General features: G+C 36.5%; 1 protein-coding gene across 3 annotated transcripts in view; it reads left to right on the top strand.

Annotated features, from left to right (window-relative positions):
- The window catches only part of TMEM117 (transmembrane protein 117), a 205,720-nt gene that overhangs the window by 113,915 nt on the left and 70,197 nt on the right, over nt 1-21,608 (top strand). For all 3 annotated transcript variants that reach the window (XM_065743440.1, XM_065743441.1, XM_065743442.1), the window contains exon 5: nt 20,111-20,208. In XM_065743440.1, the coding sequence (XP_065599512.1) occupies nt 20,111-20,208 (98 nt within the window). The remainder of the gene's footprint in view (nt 1-20,110; nt 20,209-21,608) is intronic.

The raw sequence follows: 21,608 nt of genomic DNA, 5'->3' as shown, positions 1-21,608 counted from the left end.
ACAGGCCAGGATGCTGTTGGCCTTCTTAGCCACCTGTGCACACTGCCGGCTCATGTTGAGCCGAGCATCAACCAACACCCCCAGGTCCTTTTCCTCTCTACATTCTTCAAGCCATTCTGCCCCAAGCCTATAGCATTGCATGGGGTTATTGTGGCCAAAGTGCAGGACCCGGCACTTGGTCTTATTGAACCTCATCCCATTTTGCTCAGCCCAGCTGTTCAGCCTATCCAAATCCCTCTGAAGGGCCTCCCTACCCTCAGGCAGTTTGACACATCCTCCCAGCTTTGTGTCATCTGCAAACTTACTGAGGGTACACTCAATTCCCTCATCTAGGTCATCAATAAAGATATTAAACAAGATGGGCCCCAAAACTGACCCTTGGGGGACACCACTCGTTACAGGACGCCAGCTGGACTTAACTCCATTAACCACTACCCTCTGGGCACGGCCCTCCAGCCAGTTCTCCACCCAGAGAAGAGTGAACCTGTCCACACCACGGGCTGCCAGTTTCCTTAGGAGAATACTGTGGGAGACCGTGTCAAAGGCCTTGCTGAAGTCCAGGTAGACTACATCAACAGCCTTTCCCTCATCTACCTGTCTGGTCACCCAGTCATAGAAGGAGATGAGGTTGGACAAGCACGACCTGCCCCTGGTGAACCCGTGCTGGCTGGGTCTGATCCCTTTATTGCCATGCACGTGTCGTGTGATCTCCCTCAATATCATCTGTTCCATAACTTTCCCTGATACCGAGGTCAGGCTGACAGGCCTGTAGTTCCCCGGGTCTTCCTTACGGCCTTTCTTGAAGATGGGAGTCACATCGGCAAGCCTCCAATCTTGTGGGACCTCTCCAGATAACCAGGAATGCTGATAGATGGCAGAAAGTGGCTCGGCAATCACCTCTGCTAGCTCCCTCAGCACCCTTGGGTGGATCCCATCTGGCCCCATGGACTTGTGGCAGTTCAGATGGAGGAGAAGATCTCTGACCGTCTCTGCTTGAATCACAGGGGGTGCATTATGCACCCCGTCCCGGACTTCCAGGTCAGGGCAAGTACCATGTGGACAACTGTCCTGTCTATTAAAGACAGATGTGAAGAAGGCATTGAGAACCTCAGCCTTTTCCTTATCATCTGTGGTTATATTGCCTGCCTCGTTGAGTAAAGGAGGGAAATTTTCCTTAGTTTTTCTCCTGCTGTTAATATATTTGTAAAAGGGTTTCCTGTTCTCCTTTACAGCAGTAGCCAGCCTAATTTCAAGCTGGGCTTTAGCATTTCTAATTTTCTGCCTGCAGATCTTGGCCAGTTCTCTGTAGTCACCCCAAGTAGCCTGACCCATCTTCCAGAGGACATAGACTCTCCTTTTCTCTTGGAGTCTCAACAAAAGATCCCGGTTCATCCACACTGGTCTTTTGCTCCTCCGGCTTGACTTACAGGACTCCGGGACTGCCTGCTCCTGTGCCTTTAAGATTTCCATCTTGAAGAGCATCCAGGCTTCCTGGACCCCTTTACCCTTCAGGAGCAAGTCCCAAGGGACCCTTGCAACAAGTGTCCTGAACAGGTCAAAGTCTGCCCTCCGGAAGTTCAAGGTAATAGTTTTGCTAGTCACCCTCTTGACGGCACCCAGAATAGCAAACTCCACCATTTCATGGTCACTCTGGCCAAGACAATCTCCAACCTTCACATCCCCTACTAGTCCTTCCCTGTTAGTGAAAAGTAGGTCAAGCAAGGCATCTCCCCTGGTAGGCTCTTGCACCAGCTGAGTCAGGAAGCAATCATCCACACATTCTAGAAATCTCAAGGACTGCTTCCTCTGCGCAGTATTGTATTTCCAGCATATATCAGGGAAGTTGAAGTCCCCCATGAGAACGAGTGCTGGCCATCGTGCAACATCTACGAGTTGTTTATAGAACATCTCATCTATTTCTTCATCCTGAAGGTGATAATAATCACCATAAGGTGATTATTATCACTGAAGGTGATAATAATCACCATAAGGTGAATGAAAGTCTGCAATCCTTATGGCACAATGAAGTTGTTCAGATCAAATCTTCAAACAGAGAAATCAACCTCTCTTAGTTCTCTGAAGGTGCACAGCCAGACTGGCTCTTTTAATTTTCCACTATTCTATATTCATTGATAGTTTTTTTTTTATTTTAACATAAAGGGAATCTTAGGAAGGACTCTGAGATTCAGCTTGTGTGGATAAGATGAGCATCATTGCTCTTCATATAGTTTTACTGAATTTACAGTTCTATAGTATAGTTACCCTTCTCATAAAAAAAAAAAAAGTATTTCTAAATGAAGTCTAGCTGAAATTGTCTGTGTTGGTCTACAATTATTCAGACACACTGTATTTTGTTTTTATTAAAAATGCCCAGAAAACAGTTAATCTGACATCAGAGGGCTCTTCCCAGGCTTAATTTAATCTGAGAATGTGTTTGGGAAACAAGGTTTTACCAAACCTGGAATAAAAAGTTCAATCTGCTAGGTATTACTAATACAGTTTAAAAACTGCTGAGATGTATCATTTATTAGTATAGAAGAAATAGAACTAGAACAAGCAGCTGATAGACTCTTAGAATTGTTGAATGTAGGCACATTAAAGAGATATGAAACCTGAAAATTGAGTCAAGAACATCTGTGTGTTGAATAACAGTTATCAATGTCCCCTCATCACATTTGGTATCATTTATATTTTTATTACATTCTCTTGGCATGTATAGAAATGTAAAGCTTGGAGGCAATTAACTACTACTGAGGAGTTCACCAACAATCCCAGAAGAGTAATAGAACTGTTTTTAAGCCAGTAGCTTAAAGGAAACAGCTGTGCAAGAACAATGACTTTTGAAATACAGTGTATCTTGACAGAAGCTCCAATCCCCTATATTTCAACCTTGTTCATTTGTCAACATAAAGGCTTGATAAAGTCTTCTGGGATTAAGTAAACTCCACAGCTAAAAATACAGTTTGACACTTCTTGTAGACGTATGACAAGGCTTCACAAAGAATGTGTTGGTATACTTTTCAACTATAAGGAATATGTTTTTAAGAGAGAGGACTGTTATTGAGTGTAAGTAGTGCATCATTAATACCTTCAAATAATTTTAACCAGATGTTGTTACATTTTTCTGTTTCTGAATCTTTACAAATACAGATGGCAAGGAAGTAATGCATGAAATATTTTTAAGTAGAATATTTAATTAATATTTAGAAACCATTTTGCTGTTGGTATAATTTCTAAAACTGTTTGGTAATTTCTTAAACTGTGTACTGTAATTAGAAGTGAATAATTTTCTTAATGTTGCTCAGTGTTCAGTGAAAGAAAGATTGGTTTCTTTTTAAGTGCTCCATATTCTGTGTGTACTTTCCAGCAATTTCATAGCATACTTGTTTCTAAATCGACCATTCCCCCCACACTGATACTAATCGTGCCATATGCATACCATATTCTTCACAAAGAACAAGTGACGGACACCAAGAGTGTAAGATCTGCAATTTAAGTCAAATAATTCTGGGGAGAGTGTGACAGTGACATGTCAGTCTGACTGCCTTGTGATACACAAGAATTCAAAAAGAGCAGCAAAGTCTTTGAGATGAACTTTGTTTTTTTTAGGTGAGTACAAAATAATTAACCTTCTTACCATACATTCAGACTGACATGATTGTCCTTAAGGGACCAGCTGTATAATAAGGTGCAGAATTTAGCCTTTTCACCCTGTTTCATACTGACTTTGATTTTGGGAAGACAGAGTCTGAACTGCCCTTAGCCTTCAGAAGAGAGCAGAAGATATTTTGAATTCTCTTACGAATCCTAAGTCCCTACATCTTCATTTTGGTTTGGCAAACCCATTTCTGTTGCCACTTGTCAAATGCTGTGGTTTTTCTTCCGTGTCAAACATCACAAGGTTAATTTAGCAAAGGGCAGTTCAACAGAAATGATCTATTTTTTACACATATTTTCTGAGTGGCCAGTTCATCCTCCAGTAGATACCTTGGTGGTTTCAAGTCGTGCTTCCATTGTGTGCTGTATTTGTATCAACTTGTCATGAACACCCCAAGAAGTAGAATATAAGAATGGTTGTTGGCAAACCAAAACTATGCGTTTCCAATCCGTTTGTGTGAGTCTCACTGTTTCTTCTCAAGGAAAGAGGTGTTATAAAGAGATGTAAGGATTTATAGCTGGAGCTGAAGTTGTAAAAAGTTGCATCCTTTGCCTGGTTGATTCAGGGCAAATTTATATGATTGTGATGCCTCGAGAAGCGTAACCAATGTTTATGCTGTTGAACAATCTGAACAATAAGGCCTGAATCAAAACCTGAAAATCTTTAAGAGGAGAAGAATGCAAACATGGTTTAAAGATCATTAGATCTCAGACTATGGATCTGGGACAATAAGTACTGTTACCTTAGAAACATTTAAAATGCAAGTCACGTTAATTTGTGTTTCACATGAAAGAGATACATAATCTGTCTGCAAAGGCAACTCCAGAAAAAAGATGATGCATACCCCAAAATGTGCCCATAGCTTGACATCTACTGTGACAAAATGTGTCCAATATAGCAAAGAGACACTGGTGCATGAACAAATTCATTTGAACTTACCTAGAATTAAATGGATTTAGTTCTGTTGCTTTCCTTAACGTTTCTGTGTGATTGGTATTATACGTCGAGTTGTTTTTTTATATAAACGAAGCAGCATGTACTTACTACTGTGATGATGCTGGGGTCAAACAAAGGATGGAAATGAACGTGTCCAAGGCTGTACAGCACTTTCTGAAGTGGCCTCTTCAGTTCTATTCTACCATCCTTCAGCTAGAGATTGCCATAGTCAGCAGATTGTCTCAAATGAACTCCCTCTAACTACTTCTGTGCAGTCAGCTGGCTTAAAATACTGCAAAAGGCTTCTTTTTATGTATTTATTTATTTATTTTTGTCTGACAAAGCTAACTGCAGATTTTAAATTCCCTGATTTTATTCATAAATGGAAAAGGTCAGAAAACAATATTAGCTGTAGAAATCTCCAGCTAGTCATGTCCCAATTGAAAACTTAATCTATTCCTAATCATTGTGCCGTAATATTTATTGGTGGGCTTCTAATTTGTATTGCAATTAATGAGAATGGAGTGCAGTCAGAAGCCACAGGAGTTATTTTCAAGCAGGAGTTATGCTGCCATGCTACTAAGAAGAAAGAAAAAAATGCAAATGATGTATCTATAAAAATTCTATAAAACTGATGAAATAATTATCATTAATGTATTTTCTCTGAAGTGGAACACATTTGCACAATACACGCTAGAAAAAATACTGCAAGAATTAAAAAGACAGAAACTTCTTGGATAGAAAAAATGTGAAGTATCTTAAGATTTGGAAAAAAAGAGGACTAAAAAAGATATTTTGAAGGATTGTTCGTATTAGTTCAGGATTTTTTACATTCACAGTTACCATACCAAGGAAGAGTGGAGGCAAAATGTATTTTAACAATATTTCAGTATTTTCCCACAGCAGTAGGAGTACTTTAAAAGTATTTAGTAAGAGAAATCATACGTGTACCTTCCAGATCTAAGGATTCAGTGATTCATTGACTCTATATACTTCCTGTACTTACTGTACATTTAGCTGTAAAATAGTATGGATGTGAACATACCATATATTTCAGATGTTACAGAAGAATTTTGGCATATAAATTCCCTTCATAAATAGCACCCTTTATAAATACCATTTTGAGTGCTCAAATGATAACTGCTATCATACCATACCTAAGGAAATGAATGTAAATATGCCTTAATTGTTTCTTTTTGGTATGCATTGGAAAAAGATGTTATGTCTTTCCTTTGAAATAGTTCATTCTTTTCTTTGGGAACATTATAGCAGCATAATGTCTTCTGTCCCTTACTCATTTGCCTTTCTAGAAGAACACTTTCCTACATCTCCATGTTTGCTAGCATTTTGAAATTACTTTGTTATTAATGGTTAGATTGGAGCAATGTGACAATGTAGAGGCAATGCAGATTTCCAGAAGGTTGGTGTATTTCTTGCTTATCACATTGACTTTCAAAGAATGCTCTTTTATCACTTTATCATCACTTCATATATCCAGAATATAAATCAAATATAAGTCTGTCTGGAGAGATGGAGAACAAAATTAATCCTTAGGCTTGTAAAAAAAAAAGAAAAGAAAAAGTCATTTATTTATTAAAGTATTGTTTCAAAATAGGAATGGAAAGATACCCAGTGAGACTAGCATGAAGAAGGCATGCTACTGGGAAGCAGATGGCATTCGGTAAGAGAATAGCAGATAGTCCATTTTAACAGACCTCCCTACCTTAGAGATAGGGGCGAGAACTGAAGAGTGGCATTGCTGACTCTGCATTTGACTTTGTGGTATAAAAACTACTGCTTGTACAACATACTTTGTGGAACTGGGACCTGAATTTGCTTTCAGGGCTGGTGGTCTCTGCCAGTCTGTTAAGAGTGCTCTGTTCAAGCAGAAAGGAATATGCATGTGGAATATTTTTTATGCATAAGATACACACATAGACAAAAATACAACACAATGCAACAAAAAGTGAATGCACATTTAGAACTTATACTTTTATTTATATAGTAGTGACTTTATTTCAACCTCATGCTCTCATTTTTAGCATCATGTAATTTCCACATTTCTCTTTCCATGTCTTCAATCAAGGTCACTCTTTTTTTTTTTTTTTTTTAGAACATCTTACTTCTGAGTGGCTATTTTCTTGTTTCATTTTTCCATCAAGAATCAGCATATTTTTCAAAGCTGATAAAGGTCTTTATTAAAACTTGTTTTTCTGTGAGTGGGACTGAGGAGGTCCTATTCAAGACTAAAAATGTCTGTAAATAGCATGATTTTTCATGAAAAATCTTCATACTAAACCTAAGATTATTCCAACTTCAGCTAAACTGTAACTTTAATTAACTTCATTCTTCATCTGTTATAAAACATTTTCTCTAATATTCACAGCCAACCAAAACTGACACTTTCTTGAGGTTACTATTTTGTGTCAAGATAAATCAGAGAATACATAGTCCATATTTATACATTATAGTAAGACAGAGCATCACCACTTATATATTGTTTGGTTTTGAAGGTTTACTATGTAACCTCTGCTAGCTAGAAGTTAGGTCAGCAGTCTTCCTCCCAGGTTAATATGCACATAGATTAAAATGCATATCAGTACTAGATTAGTCTTTCTATTGACTGTCATTCAAACTGGAAGTGGAACAGAATTGTCAGGCACAGTGTACCAGTGTTCTCATATAGTCATGCTGTGCAGTCCTGGACTTAGTAATTTTAAAATGGAGTTTTCTGAGCGAAGACTTATGATTAACAATGAGAATTCTGAGACAATGAAACTAAAGAATGAGAGGGACCAGTTTAAAGATAACCCATCTTAGGCATGGTATATATTTTATATAGAGGTAATGAAACTTAAATATATAAATGATCTGTAAACATACATTTACTTAACTTGTATTGCAATAATAGATATTTCATAAAGAGATTTATTTTTTTTTCCCAGATAAAATGAGATTAGTGTCTTATTCCTCTTGAGAACCTTCAGTTGTGTGGTTAACACTGGTAATTTAATTTCTACCTTCTCTTTAGATACATAGATTTTTAAGGCATGTTTTTTGGGTTTTTTTTAAGTCCTTTTTATGCTGAGTCATAGTAGAGATTTTTGTTTCTTTTATCAAGAAAAAAAAATCACACAGTGATTTGGGCAGCCTTCAATTTCTTTCAAATTGTGGTTTTTCACTCCTTGTGCTAAGGGAGCAGAGCAAAGAGCTGGAGCACAGCCAAATGGTCTTTTCAGAAAAGCCCAAATAGGTTAGGTTAATAGTATAAGGAAACATCTGTAAGTATAGACAGGATGAATGAAATAAAGGTGATTTTAAATTGAACAACTAATTCAAGCATGTCAATATAATCTAAATTCAATTTTGTGAAAACTTGGATAAATTGTTTCCTCTAAAAAAGTACTGCCAAACACCCCATCTGACTGAAGAAAAGGAATGACTTAGTAAAACAATCAGAAGAGAAGGAATAAATACAACAATTACAACAAGCTTTCAGTATCACTTAGAGGCTAAAGGTCAAAGATTATAGCAGAAGAAAGCTATTCTGTTATCCTCCAAGACATTAAGCTAAATGTAAAGAAGCTTACCAGCATCACTGGAAGCTGCTTGCCAACATTGATACATTATTTTGAAAGGATTGGAGAGGGAGAATTCATTATTGTTTTGTACAGAAAGACAGAATTAAGATACTGATTATAAACCTTTCAAAAGCTGTGGAATGAGAAATGGTCAAAACCGAATAAGATGTTGAGAAGTCAGCTGGTTTTCAATTAAATGCCAGCCAGGCAATTTCAAAGAGAAGGTGCACAATTTATGCAGAACGCTGTTTAAAATGCTTAATCAAGTAAGCTGAGATGACAAACAAGACCAGCTGTAGAGCAAAGATTGTACCATATCAGCTATGCACACAGTATGGTTCAGATTTGAGAACTATCCATATAAGAAATAATAATTGACCAAAAATTGTTCTTCAAAAGGGAATCTGATTAAAAAGAAAAAATCTGCTTTATACCATGTTGATAAAGTAGCATATTTTAATTTGTAACAACTGAACTTATAAAAAAGCAAGTTTCCCATTCATATGAAGTTGATATCCTTGAGATTTTTCTCCTTTGTTCTTTTTTTTAAAGAATCTGTTGGTTTGCTCGACAGTGTGTTTTATGAATATAAATGAGGTAAAAGTACATTTTAATGAGTGACCATTAGCTGAATTCACATGGCTTTGTGTTTAGACAGTGGATAAAAAATAAGCATGTCAAACAAATGGCAAGTAACTGTACAAGCATGATCTAATGTTATTTGCTTTCTTCTAAATGACATCAATCCTGCTCCCCCTTGGTATGACCATTTGCAGATGGATAGCTATGCCTTTGATGTCAATTAAAAAAGAACCCTGAAAATAATCTTGATTCTTTGTTCATGTGAAAGAAACTAAATCTCAAACGAAAGTATAACCTGGACACAGACTTTCTTTATGATATGTTGGCATAACAATCATATGGTAAAGGTTGTGCTCTCAAGTATGCTTAAACAGTGGAAGAAATTACCTTCCATTGTCTTTAAATTTCTTGTTTGCCAAGAGGTTCTGTCATTCTGTTATTCATTATTGAGCTAAAACAACAGAGCCACAAAGTTCTTCCTATGCTCAGATAACAGCATTTTGATTAAAGACTGATATATTTTATAGCCAAGGAGAAACAAAAAAGCAGTGTTACTAACAATCATTTCTAGCAATCTTTACTTCCCAGCCTGTAAAACCAGACATCTACCTACTACCAAACTGGCTGTAGAACATCCTGCAGCACCAGTCCAGAAGGAAGTGTAAAATCCTATCTCTAGAGTTAAAACAGTTTCTCTCAGCTCTCATCTTGCTATACTTCCTTTTCCAAAATACCCTCAATCAACCCTACTAGCACTTGAGAATTCTTCATAAACCATTGTCCCCTTTATGTCTTCACTATTTGTTCCAAAGAGGTGTCCGACTGATTTTCAATTGTACCTATTAATATTTGGCAACCTCTTTGTGCTTATTGTACAAAAAGATAGCAAGATTCAGTGTTATCAAAAATTGTAAGATATTGTCATGAATCTGCAGTAGCAAGAATTTTATCTGAAAACCTATGTTGGGAATTTTCTGTGTCTGTCTTCTACTTAATTTCAAGGCTGAATGTTGTCTTGGTTTCAACTGAGGTAAAGTTAATTTTCTTTGTAGCATCTAGCATAGTGTGATGTATTGCATTTAGGAGAAAAATGTTGATATCACACACCGGTGTTTAACTAGCTACAAGGATGTTCCATACCATATGACATCATGCTGAAGAGTGTAATATTATAATGAAATATAATATAATGGTATATAAAATAATATTGTAGTTATTATAATGTAATAATAATACTTTCCCGTTCTTATCTGTCCTGTTAAACTGTCTATATCTCAATCCACAAGTTTTAGCACTTTACAATTTTCTCTCTGTCCCTCTGTGGAGGACTGAATGAACAGCTGTGTGATGCTGAGCTACTTGCTGGATTTAATTACAATGTATATTTGGTAGGAAGTCTTTGAAAACACAATTCTTAAACCCTGAATACAAGTAAAAGGAAACTTTATTATACTATTTTTCTTAAATTTATATTTCTGAGCTGAGCTAATCACATCACTTTGAGGGAACAGCAGTAATGCTATGCTTGAAACTCTAAAGGCCTCTAATATTATAGTACTTTAATAGAGACAACTTAAGTAATTATTTATATTTTCTTAATCATTAATCCCCAAAGTTCCCGATTGAACTTTTTAAAAATTGGCTGTCTGAAATGTTCCTAAAGATCAAACTCTGGCACAAAAAGAGTTGTTTGACTTCTTTGAAGCAAAATGTTTGCTATTCAGAATGGCAAGTGCAACAGTATGGAGATTTTCCTCTGTTGGAGTGAAATCACCACTAAGCACCTTCCACTGAGCACCTTCCATGTACAGTCTTTATTCTAGAAGTCAGATCAAAGTAATTTTTTTAAAAAGAGATGTCCCAAGACTGTGATGATGCTGGCACCTGAAGCACAGAATTGCTCAGGGGATGTGAGAAGCCATTGCTTTATAGGCAGCCTTCTAAACTGTTGATGAATTATTTTGTCTGTGTGGTCATAACTCCAATATGCAGGGGTAATTAAAAACAGTAATAGATCTGTCAGATGATCAGGAGCTGAGCAGAAAATTCTTATAATAAGCTTGCTTTGTGCAGAATACTTTTCATTCTCAATGTGAAAATGCCAGTTATGTTTGCTGTGAGTGCAGAACAGGAAAGACCACATAAAGGAAATTTCTTCTTCCCACTTATTCTGAAGCTACTGCTTTCCTGTGCCTGTGTCTGTGCAGAGATAAAATTGACTGAAACTGCTCTGAGCTGTCAGTACATAACATCTATGAAACAACTCTGAAAGCTGCACAGTGTCAGCAGCACAGAGGTGGATTTTTATTGAACTGGGCACTCTGTTGTGGCACGAGGAAGCAGGTGGGTATCTCAGTGCAGTGGCCTCTGTGCTCCTGCACATCACTGGGGACCTTTCTATGTGCAGGAGGTTCTCCTGTGGTTTCTGTGCCCAGGTGTGAGAGTGGTTAAAAGACAGGGGTGTGTCAGAGCTTGAAGTAAGATCCTGTCTTCATTTTTTCTTTGAACTTATGAATTCATGCTTACCAGATTCTGCATGGTGTAGGCACCAACAAAAATCTTTGACAGATGTGCTTACGCAGATTTTTTTATTCTAGTTAACATATGCTGTTGATCTGAAAGACATTGTCTAATGTAAAAACAATTCCCAAGAATTGAATGGTTGATAACCCATTATATCTCACATTCACTCATCTTTCTCCACAAGTAAGGAATTCCTCTGTAGTCACTGAGTGGGAGTTAAATAAGAAAGAAAACAACACTGTTCTCCAACACTGTCCATTCATAGTCTTCTACTGTCATAAGTGCTTCTTCTTTCATGTCCTCACAGAATCACCCCAGTGCTGTGTCCTCATTGCAAGTGAGGGTATCAATAAATTTGTTTGGCTCTTATCTGCTATCTCATCAAATATGATTAAATTAATAATAGTTAATATACTTGCTGGGAAACAGAGAACCACGTGAAAAGACACCAAATTACGTATTTGTTGTCCTTTATGAGTACTTTTATCTAAAGAGCAAGAACTTTGAAACCGTAATTGTCAGAATAGTAAATGGTGCCTTCTGGCACATGCAAACAAAGATTACACAGGAAAAGCTGCACTGTCTGTTTACAAGTCCAACAGTGCATTTCTGTCTCCGAGGGCATCATGATACAAATACAAATGATGCCTCTGCCCAAGAGCAGTAGCTAATGACCCATGTGTTCTAGCACATGAAGGCACTCAAGTCTTATGGAGAAAGCTGTTAGATGGAGATGTTGAAAGAAGGTTTACTTGAAATAAATGTGAGCAGTTAATACATTTATGTTTTGAATAAGTCTTGCGAGGGACTTCTTCATGTCTCGGGAAGTGACATTCTTAATATATATGCCTAGGCTTGTAGTACACTCTACAGCAGGCACTCTGGTAAGCCTTCAGTTGGCTCAGTCCAGGAAAGCTGTCTTTAGAGGCATAAGTACTCCTCATGGATGCATCCAGAGTGGCTGGCGATATAGCCAAAAGAGCTCAGTATCTATGTTGTATGTAAGTTAAATTAAATCAGATTTTTCTTACTGTTCCATTGGTTATGATAGTGAGCTTTCTAAGCCTTGTGTCCTTTATGAGACAGGTCAGTTGAGCTTCTTGTCTGTCACTTGTAGGCATATTCAGACCTTAACATTTTTCCAAGGTGATGACTTACTCTCAAAGAATAAATCCCATTTTAATTACTGTGTATCACCATTTGGTGTATAGTTTCATATATACAGACACTCCTGTACATAGCTATATGGCTATATAGCTGGGAGCCTAAAGCCCATACATTGCTGTAGTTTTGAAATAAATGCTTGCATTTCTGCAATATTCCAAAACATTATAGCTCCCATCCTAACTTGAAAAATACTACTTGCATTTTCCATAAAAACGTCCTTTCAGTGTGAACACATTTTGAACCTTCTGTTGGCGTTTTTGTTGTTGTCAACTCACTTGAATTCATGGAATCACAGAATTATAGAAAGACTTGGGTTGGCAAAGGACCTTAAAGGCTATCCTGTTCTAACCCCCTCTGTGGCCAGGGTTTCCATGCACTAGGTCAGGTTGCGTGAAGCCCCATCTAGCTTGGCCCTGAATGCCTCCAGGAATGGGGCATCCACAGATTCTCTGGGATCACCATTTTGTGTGTCATCCTTTTGTGATATGACTTATCCATTCATCAGAATCTTTCCACTGTACTTACTCCTCTGCAGGACCTTTCAAAAGAACTTGGATTTTCTTTCCCAAATCAGCCCTATGAAGGCACAAAATATTTTAGCCATAGCATGAGTGAATATGTCCCTTAGTGTAGGACAAAACCTCACTCCTTTATGAACCATCACCTGTTTCTTTAACTGAACTAGTGAAACTTCGGTGAGAAACACTAAGAAATATAGAAAACTTGTTTGGGATTTCTGTTACCAGTCCATATCAGTTTAGATTTTGCCAGAGGAAATTCGGACTGGATATTAGGAAAAACTTCTTCTCTGAAAGAATGGTCAGGTGCTGGAATGGGCTGCCCAGGGTGGAGTCACTGACCCTGGAGGTATTCAAGAAATGTTTATACGTTGTGTTGAGGAACATGGTTTAGTGAGAACTATTGGTGATAGGTGGACAGTTGGACTGGATGATCTTAGAGGTCTTTTCCAACCTTGGTGATTCTAAGATTCTATGGTTCTATATGTGTTCTAGACATGCTGACTTCTACCTCTCACATTGAACAAAACCACCAAGCTCCTGAATGAAAGAAGGAAAGCTTTCCTGCTGTCAGCCTAAGATGGAACAGAGCTGAATGCAATAAATAAAAATCATGGTGTGACTTTATGTCTCACATTTTGCCTTAATATGTGATATTGTCCAAACCTTTGCTTATGCAATTGTAAAGTTAATGAGAAGTGGTAAAGCAAGAGCAAACATCTCCTGAAGCATGGTGTCAATGGCTATAAAAACAAGTGCTTGCCACGTGGCATCTAATACTTTGCATTTTGTTGCACATATTCAGTGATTTATGTGCACAGGAAGGACTTGAAATATGGTAGCAAATGGGTTGACATAGTGTAGATTTGTTTTGCAGAAGCTCTATTTCATTTGTAAAATTGATTCTAAACAACATTTATTTATATTTTTGACATGTCTGAAGATTTCCAGTTAAAAGCAGATTACTCTATTTTTTGTTTGCTTGTTTTAAATAAAATTCATTCAGGAATTCTTTTTGTGGATATAAAAATACAATGTATAATTTGCAGAGTAATTTGAATATAGATTTTAACTGCAGATATAAGACAGTGTGTGTGCAAATGCTGCAAATCGGGAGAATAATTCACTTGTCATAGCTCATAAGGGCAATACTGAAAACAATGGTGGAATATGGTCAAATGCAGAAAATAATACTGGGATCTGTTCTGGAAGCTTGAGAAGTGAAACAGTGTTATTTATAATTCATATTGATCACTGAATTGTGACAGACAACGTTTTTCAGGATTTTTCTATTATTAAAACAGTGTGTTTGTTAAGACAAGAACAATGTGCTAGCTTTGACTAAACTGAGGAAACAAAGAGTAGATTGAAGGGGTTCTCTGGGATTACTGTTGTTTTGCAAGTGAAAATATAAAAAGAATTTCTTCCAATTAAAATGAAGGAGAAATAAGCTTGATTGTTTTCAGAGTAGCAATGAATCTGCATTAGGAACATTAAAAAATGTGTAAGTAGACAAAACTATTTTATAATCTGGCTATGTATTTGTAGCCAAAAATATTTAGCTTGAAAAATATCGTCTCTCTCATCAATTGGTAAGGCAGTATAAATATTTGTTTCATTAGTTTTCAAACAGTTACACATTTGCGTGTTCCAAAATGCAACGGAGTGGATTAAAATAATTTAACAGTTATTTCTGAGGGATATGTATCAAAGTTTTTGACAGTTCTGCTCATATGCCAAAGGAATTTCATAATTAAAGAAGATATTTCGTATTATTGCTGTGTAAGTCGTGAAATTGTTGATCCACGATCCACGTGCTAACATTCAGCTAATAGAAGCATAAAAGCATCTTTCATACAGGTTACTTTGCACATCAAGTGAACAACTCTGCAATTTTTAAGTATCTCCAAAATGGTGGAGTGAAGCTTTTAATGACTGAATACTAAATGTATTCCTGGTTTTGTGCATGGTTGCCATGATGTAGTATACTACTTGAAAACTGTGATATGATAAAGAATTGATGTGTAGGTACTGGGCTACCTATTTATAACTTTTACCTAAAAGCACATAGCTGCAAAGCAGAGGAGATGGAATGATAGTGCACGCACTCCATGGTACACATTAATTCTCACTGACTTCACACTTAGACTTCACTTACTGTTCTTACTTTAACTTAATGTTCTTACTTTAGCCTGGCTTAACCACACCAACCAGAAAACAAAGAACAACCCACACTTTTTGGAGACTCATAAGCGTTACTGAGTTCTTATCAAAATACCAATGGGTTATTTCAGTGAGAAGTGTTCTGCTCTATGAAATGAACCAATGTGCCCACACATCATTCTGTTCTGCCATTAGGGCTTTGTCATTCTTTCCCTGTCGGTTGTTCCTCTGCTGCAAGACTGAAAGCAATATGTTTCTTGTTTAAACAGTTTGGGATGAGTGGAAAAGTGCTACTCCTGAGCTAATTCAAGACTGAGATTCAAAATTAAATTAATTTGGTGTTACTTTTAAAAATGAATATGATTTACACCAAGAGATTTTGAAAATTTGAAGCTTCCAGAAATAGAAATAAATTAACACTTAGAAAACTTGAGTCTCATACTTGACAGTGGTAGAAATGCATAATTAAGAGAAAGATATGTAATATGCCAAAAGTAAAAGCTGCAGTCCTGAAGCATTGCTTAGAACACAGAAATTGTTCCATGCAGGCAGGATGCTCATTGTACCTACTTTTTTACTTATCATTAATTTGACAAATGCAGAGTTACTTAAGCTACTCCATTTCCCAGCAATAGCACTGTTTTGCCCTGCAGGCTGAGTAATTGCTCATGAACAACATGATGTTTATTATTTAAACATCATGTTTATTGATACAAGATGTTGAGGTTCTATTGGCCATTATTCCTCGCATTGCTCATTGCTGGAAAAAAAATAATAATTAAAAATGTTGATTTCAGAGTTCACCAGAGTTTTGTATTTTCAGGCTTTTCTTGTGGATCTTGGCTGCCTCTACATTCTGTTGAGTTTGGTTAATTTCTGGAGGGTTGCTCTCCTATTTTAACAGTTTAACAAACTGCCAATAAAGCAATGAAAATCCTCCATTGATTGTCAGTCTTTACTTACTGACTGTTGTGGCATGGAACACATCACATCCTTGAGACCTTGTCCAGCGTCTGTTCATCTTTTACGATACAGTTTGTGCAGTTGCTTACATGGCGAAGTGCTACTATGGAACAATTTGATGTACTTTTATACTTGTAAGTTTCTAAAATGCAATTTGGCAAATGAAAACAGCTTGGCAGGCAGCCCATGCCACATTAGTTTTCCAGGAATTATTAGTTAGTGCTCTGTGGATTGCAACATAGCTCCTGCTAATGAAGGATTGGCAAGGCGTTTTGAAGGCATGGCCAAAGTTAGTGGTTTTTTTGTTGATTTTTTTTTTTGGTTGTTCTTAAAAGAAACTGGGACTTACAGCTGGCTTAATAATAGAAAAGATACCTAGGGTTACCCCAAACTCCCACTGCAGGCATTGTCTCTGCTGGAAAGGACTGTCTATGGAGGCTAGATCTAAGGTGTGTGTGTGGAGTGTCCTGAGCAATGTGCTCAAAGAGCAACAACATGCAAGGACTAGATATATGATCTTTCTGGTACGTTGATGTTCCACTTAGTGTAGCTCAGGTGCCTCAGATCTCTTACTGATTTTTGTTTGTTTGTTTGTGTTGGGTTTTTTTTTTCTGGATGTTTGCTTTTCTGAAGATTTTAGAATTTTGCTTTCTTCTTTCATTGCCTGTGTAACTTACGTGCTCTGAACATGACTTTGAATCTCATTTTCTTTCTTTTATATGATATGATATAATTTTTCTAATAACTGTAGTTTATCATATTAAAAGGAACCATTTAATTTTCTGTAACAAAAGCTATGAATCATAACATTTTGCTAGTAACTTAATGATAACATTGTGAGTTATTTTCACAGTTAATGTGAAATGAATGTTATGAATAGTTAATAAATTTGTGTTTTTATTTGGTAAAATGAAATTTAAGATGACAAAGCAGTGCAAGGCATACTTATTCTCTTAAGGAAAATATATTCCTGTGGCATTTATAACTTAAAAAGTCAGTGAATGTGTATTATGAAGCTTTGTGCATTTCCATACAGTTTACCCATTTCTCTCATGAGACACTAAATAAAGAGAAAGAATACACAGTCATTACAATAGGGTTCGTTTATTTCTGAGTTGAGTCAGTGTATTTAGTTGTTAAAAGTATTACATCTCTTATCTCTTCAAGAAAGAAAAATGCATTACGTGATTACTTTGTAAGTTGCTTTCCCTGATTTACCTTGATTATGTAAGGAGCATGGATACATAGAATTACCAAAGTGATCAGTTGTTTTCTATTCCTGATTATCAGCAGTGTTTTCAAATACGATGCAGTAAGAGAGAAAGAAAAGTTTACTGGCCAGTAATTGCATTTTGAAATACAGAAAGAAAATGAAATCTAAAATCACCAAACCACACACATCTCTTATTTTTATGGAAAAGAGTTCTGCAGAGAAGGACTTTTGGGTCCTGGTGGACAACAGGTTGACCATAAGATAGCAGTGTGCTCTTGTGTCCAGGAAGGCCAGTGGTATCCTGAGGTGTATTAAAATAAATGCCACCAGCATGCTGAGAAAGGCTATTCTCCTCCTTCTTCTCTGCCCTGGTGAGGCCGCATCTGGAGTCATGTGTCCAGTCCAAATTTCTAATGGTTAGGGCTAGGCTCTTTTCAGTGGTGTCCAGTGACAGAACAATGCAATGGGAGTGTAGGAAGTTCCATCTGAACGTTGGGAAGGGCTTATTTACTGTGAGAGTGACATAGCACTGCAGCAGGCTGCCCATAGAGATTGTGTATTCTCCTTCTCTGGAGATACTCAAAGCCCACCTGTGCACTGTCCTGTACAACTGATTGAATGGAACCTGCTTTAGAAGGGGGTTGGACTAGAGGATCTCTAGAGGTCCCTTCCAACACCTGTGATTCTGTGATTCTGGATTATTAAGTTGTGAAAATTAAATTAATGCTTATTATTTTTTTCTTTATCCTAAATAATTCTAGCACCATTTTATTTATTTATTTTGGTGTTTCTGTCCAACAGTTATTTGCATTCTGTCGATGTTGAGTACTTTTCTCCCATAAGCTGTTTTCCACAGTGACTGTCCTTGAACAAACCAGAAAATGAATTTGATTTCTCTAATGCAGAAGGTAATTGGATTTCTCTTCATGGAATGCATCCCTTTAATGACCGTCTCTGCTTCAACCAATTTAGCTGCAACTGAACTGACATTGATCTGGCGATACAACTTTAAATAAATGCCAAAGCTAGGAGATAAGAGACCAACTGTCTGATATCAGAAAGAACATTTCCTGCCTCATCTTGCCATTTTTCTCAGAAAATGTCTCCTTCTTGAATGTCATTCTCATGAAATGTGCCACTAATTATTGGTCATAGAGGAGCAGATTGCATCCTTCTAGCAAATATAAGTGTATCCCAGAAATCCTCTGAAGCAACTACTTTTAAAATTGAATAAAACCTCTCAAAATAACTTTGCAAGTATTTATTACTATGTAGATCCTTTTTAAGTGATTAAGTGGTACTAGTGTAGTGAATTAAATCTTTACAGAGTTCTTGTTCTACATTAAATATTGATCAAAATATTTAGTTAGCTTATGGGGGACTTATAAAAAGCATTCTAGCATGTTGACCCAAGAAAAGAATTACTTAATGAAAACAATAAGGTGGTATTTCATAGCATAATGTATTCTTTCTTCAGGCTTATTTTAATGGAATTAGAAAATCCTAGAATGTGTGTTTCTACTTAACGTGTTATCCTTTGGATTCAGTCCTTCAGGCTATTATGCTAAGTGCTTTTAACAGTAAATGGACTAGGAGCCAAAATTTAGAAGCAGAATTTGGTTCCTACATGGTTCAGATTTACTTATGGCCTCTGTGTTCTTCTAATGGTGTTAATATCTGTAAGAATAGTAGCTAACTCAGTACATGTTAAATTAGATCCTAAAAACATTATTACTAACCAAATTCTATGGAAAATAATAATAATAGTAATAAAGTCTTGATTTCTAGATGAACTTATTTCCTTCTCAAATTTAATTAAGAGTTAATTTCATTCTGATAAAGCAGTTAGTGATGTTCTACTGTGTGCTGGTACCAACAAGAGACAGTAAGAACTTGTTCTATTTGCCTTAAGTAGCAGTTGCTCCCCCTATTTCCTTTTTCTGTTCAATTCTTGCTCTTTATGTATAGGTGAGTTTCCACTCTTCTGAAACTTTTGCACAATGGAGTTGATGAGCTTATTGTGTGTAATTTTCAGTTCATTATAGTACAGTTATCTTGAAGTAAAAAGATGTGAAAACAAAGCTTCCCAAAGGTGGAAGGTCCAGAGGGGCTATTAACCTCCCACAGTTAGCTGAAAGTCATTTTTAATTCTTATGTGTTCTACACAGAAGTAGTGCATCCATATGAGTCTCTGGACAGAGAAACAGATGGTCTTTTCAGATAGGAATTATGAAAATGAAAATAAATATTTCATATTTTTAAATTCCATGCAAGTTTTAAGGGTTTTTTGTGTTTCAGTTCCCAAGTGAGTTTTTCTTACTGATAGTAAGAAGCAGGAGCAGATTATAAATGCCATATAGTGCTTAATTTGCAAGCTTGTACTCCCTGGATACAACTCAAGCTTCAAGAGTGAAAACACTGTCTATGCTGTTCTTGGGGAACTGGGTCCCTGGCCCAGGCTGGACCGGAAAGCCGTACATATGTGAGCTTACATATGGGCATTGACTAAAGGAACTTAGATCCTGTAGGTTGCTGCAATTCCTAGACTAGTTCTTTTCTTCCTGTCTTTGGATCTCCTGCAGGTTTCCCTCTTTCTTAAGGAAGTGCTGGCACTTCTAGGGGCTGAATATTTAAGACAGCATACTTCATGTTAACTGAAAGTAACATTGGAGATGCTGTTTCTCTATTGCCTAATTACTAAAGTCATAAAAACTGAAGCAGATTTGTCGGAGATAAAGTGTTTGAGTTCTGAGTGTCTCTTTCATGACAGCAGTTTAACTGAATGTTATTTCCATTTTCTGTGTAGGTCACTGACATGATGCTTCAGGACAAACCCTATCCAGACTGGGGAAAGTCTGCCAGAGCTTTCTGGAAGAAAGGAAATGTTAGGATCATTTTATTCTGGTAAGAAAATAATAACATCACAGTATACTAAATGAAGCTTTTATACAACACCCAAAAATGTGTCTTCTCATTCTCTATCTGATGAAGAGAGGGCAAGAAAAGAAAAACGTAACACTTGATCTAACAAAAAACTGATCATTACAAAAACTGCATATAAGCAAACACTTCCTATACAAAATAACTGATGTAAAAACATAATTTTAAAATTGATTTATACTGTTTATTTTAGTATATATGAAGACTGTTTATAGTGGAGTTGCAGATGTTATGCTTCATGGGATTGTATTTAGATGTCTAATTGTCAGTTCTTTTAATTAAGGTAAGTGGATATGTAAATATCCTTTTGTGACCTTTCAATTAATACGAGTGAATCTTTGAATTTTCACTCGAATGAGATTGCAAATAGCAAGTCAGCCACAGATTTTTAAGAAAAGCATTTAATAATCAATACAAAAATTGTAAGGAGAAAGCAAATGTTTGACCATAAGTGCAGTGTCTTCCAAGTAAATTCAGACCAAGTAAAACCGCTAAAATTGAACATAGATTATGACAGAAAAAAAGTGGAAGATGGAAAATGTATAGTCTAAGAGGCAGAGAAGAAGTTAAAGATTAAACAAATTGCAAAGATTATTTTTAAGCAACATTAGCAGCGGAAAATCTGATGAAAATATCAACAGACCTGCTGTTTTTGTTTTTTGTTTTGTTTTGTTTTTTTTCTTAACAGCAAAGGGAAAGTCTTCAAAGGAATTGTTAGAAAGAAGTTGAAAAAAATATTTAACTGAATTCTGCTACAGAAAATGCAAAGAAATATCTAGAATTTTAAGTAGTGAAGGTGAGATACTGTATTAAATTGGGGCAATTAAAGGAAACAGAGAAATTTGGAGGCTGAATAAAAAGGAGATTCAGATGGCTGACTGTCTGCAACCAAGTCTTGCAGGGAACTGATGCAAATTTTATTCTTTTTTAAATGCCTAATGAAAAACTGAATGCTAAAAACTCTTTTTTGTTTTCTTTGTGATGCATATTTGATCAAACAAGAATTATCCTACTGTCCAGTAAGTCTTAATTCAGTATTTACTAAATGGATCAGATACATCGTTAATAATAAAATTATGAGAAAAAACTGTTGATTAAATTCTGCTGAAAGAAACCAGCGCAGCTGTGCTGAAAGAAAACCTTATCTGACCTGCCGGAAGTCTTTGACAGTGTCATCAAAATAATGGATTAGGAAGAAATGCTTGATCTAATTTATCTGGACTTTCAAAAGGCTTCTGACAAAGTTCTTCACTGGAGGCAATTAAGAAAAATAGTAGGCCCCATGGAGTCTGCTGAAATAATTAAGGTATCAGCTAAGAGATGTGCAGTGAAAGACATAAATAAAGTAATACCTTTCTACTACT

The sequence above is a fragment of the Cyrtonyx montezumae genome, unplaced genomic scaffold, assembly GCF_038088225.1.
Source record: "Cyrtonyx montezumae isolate F1298 unplaced genomic scaffold, pur_monq_1.0 scaffold_3, whole genome shotgun sequence".
Taxonomy (NCBI): domain Eukaryota; kingdom Metazoa; phylum Chordata; class Aves; order Galliformes; family Odontophoridae; genus Cyrtonyx; species Cyrtonyx montezumae.
The sequence above is the reverse complement of the archived record's forward strand: the minus strand, read 5'-3'. Positions and strand labels throughout refer to the sequence as shown.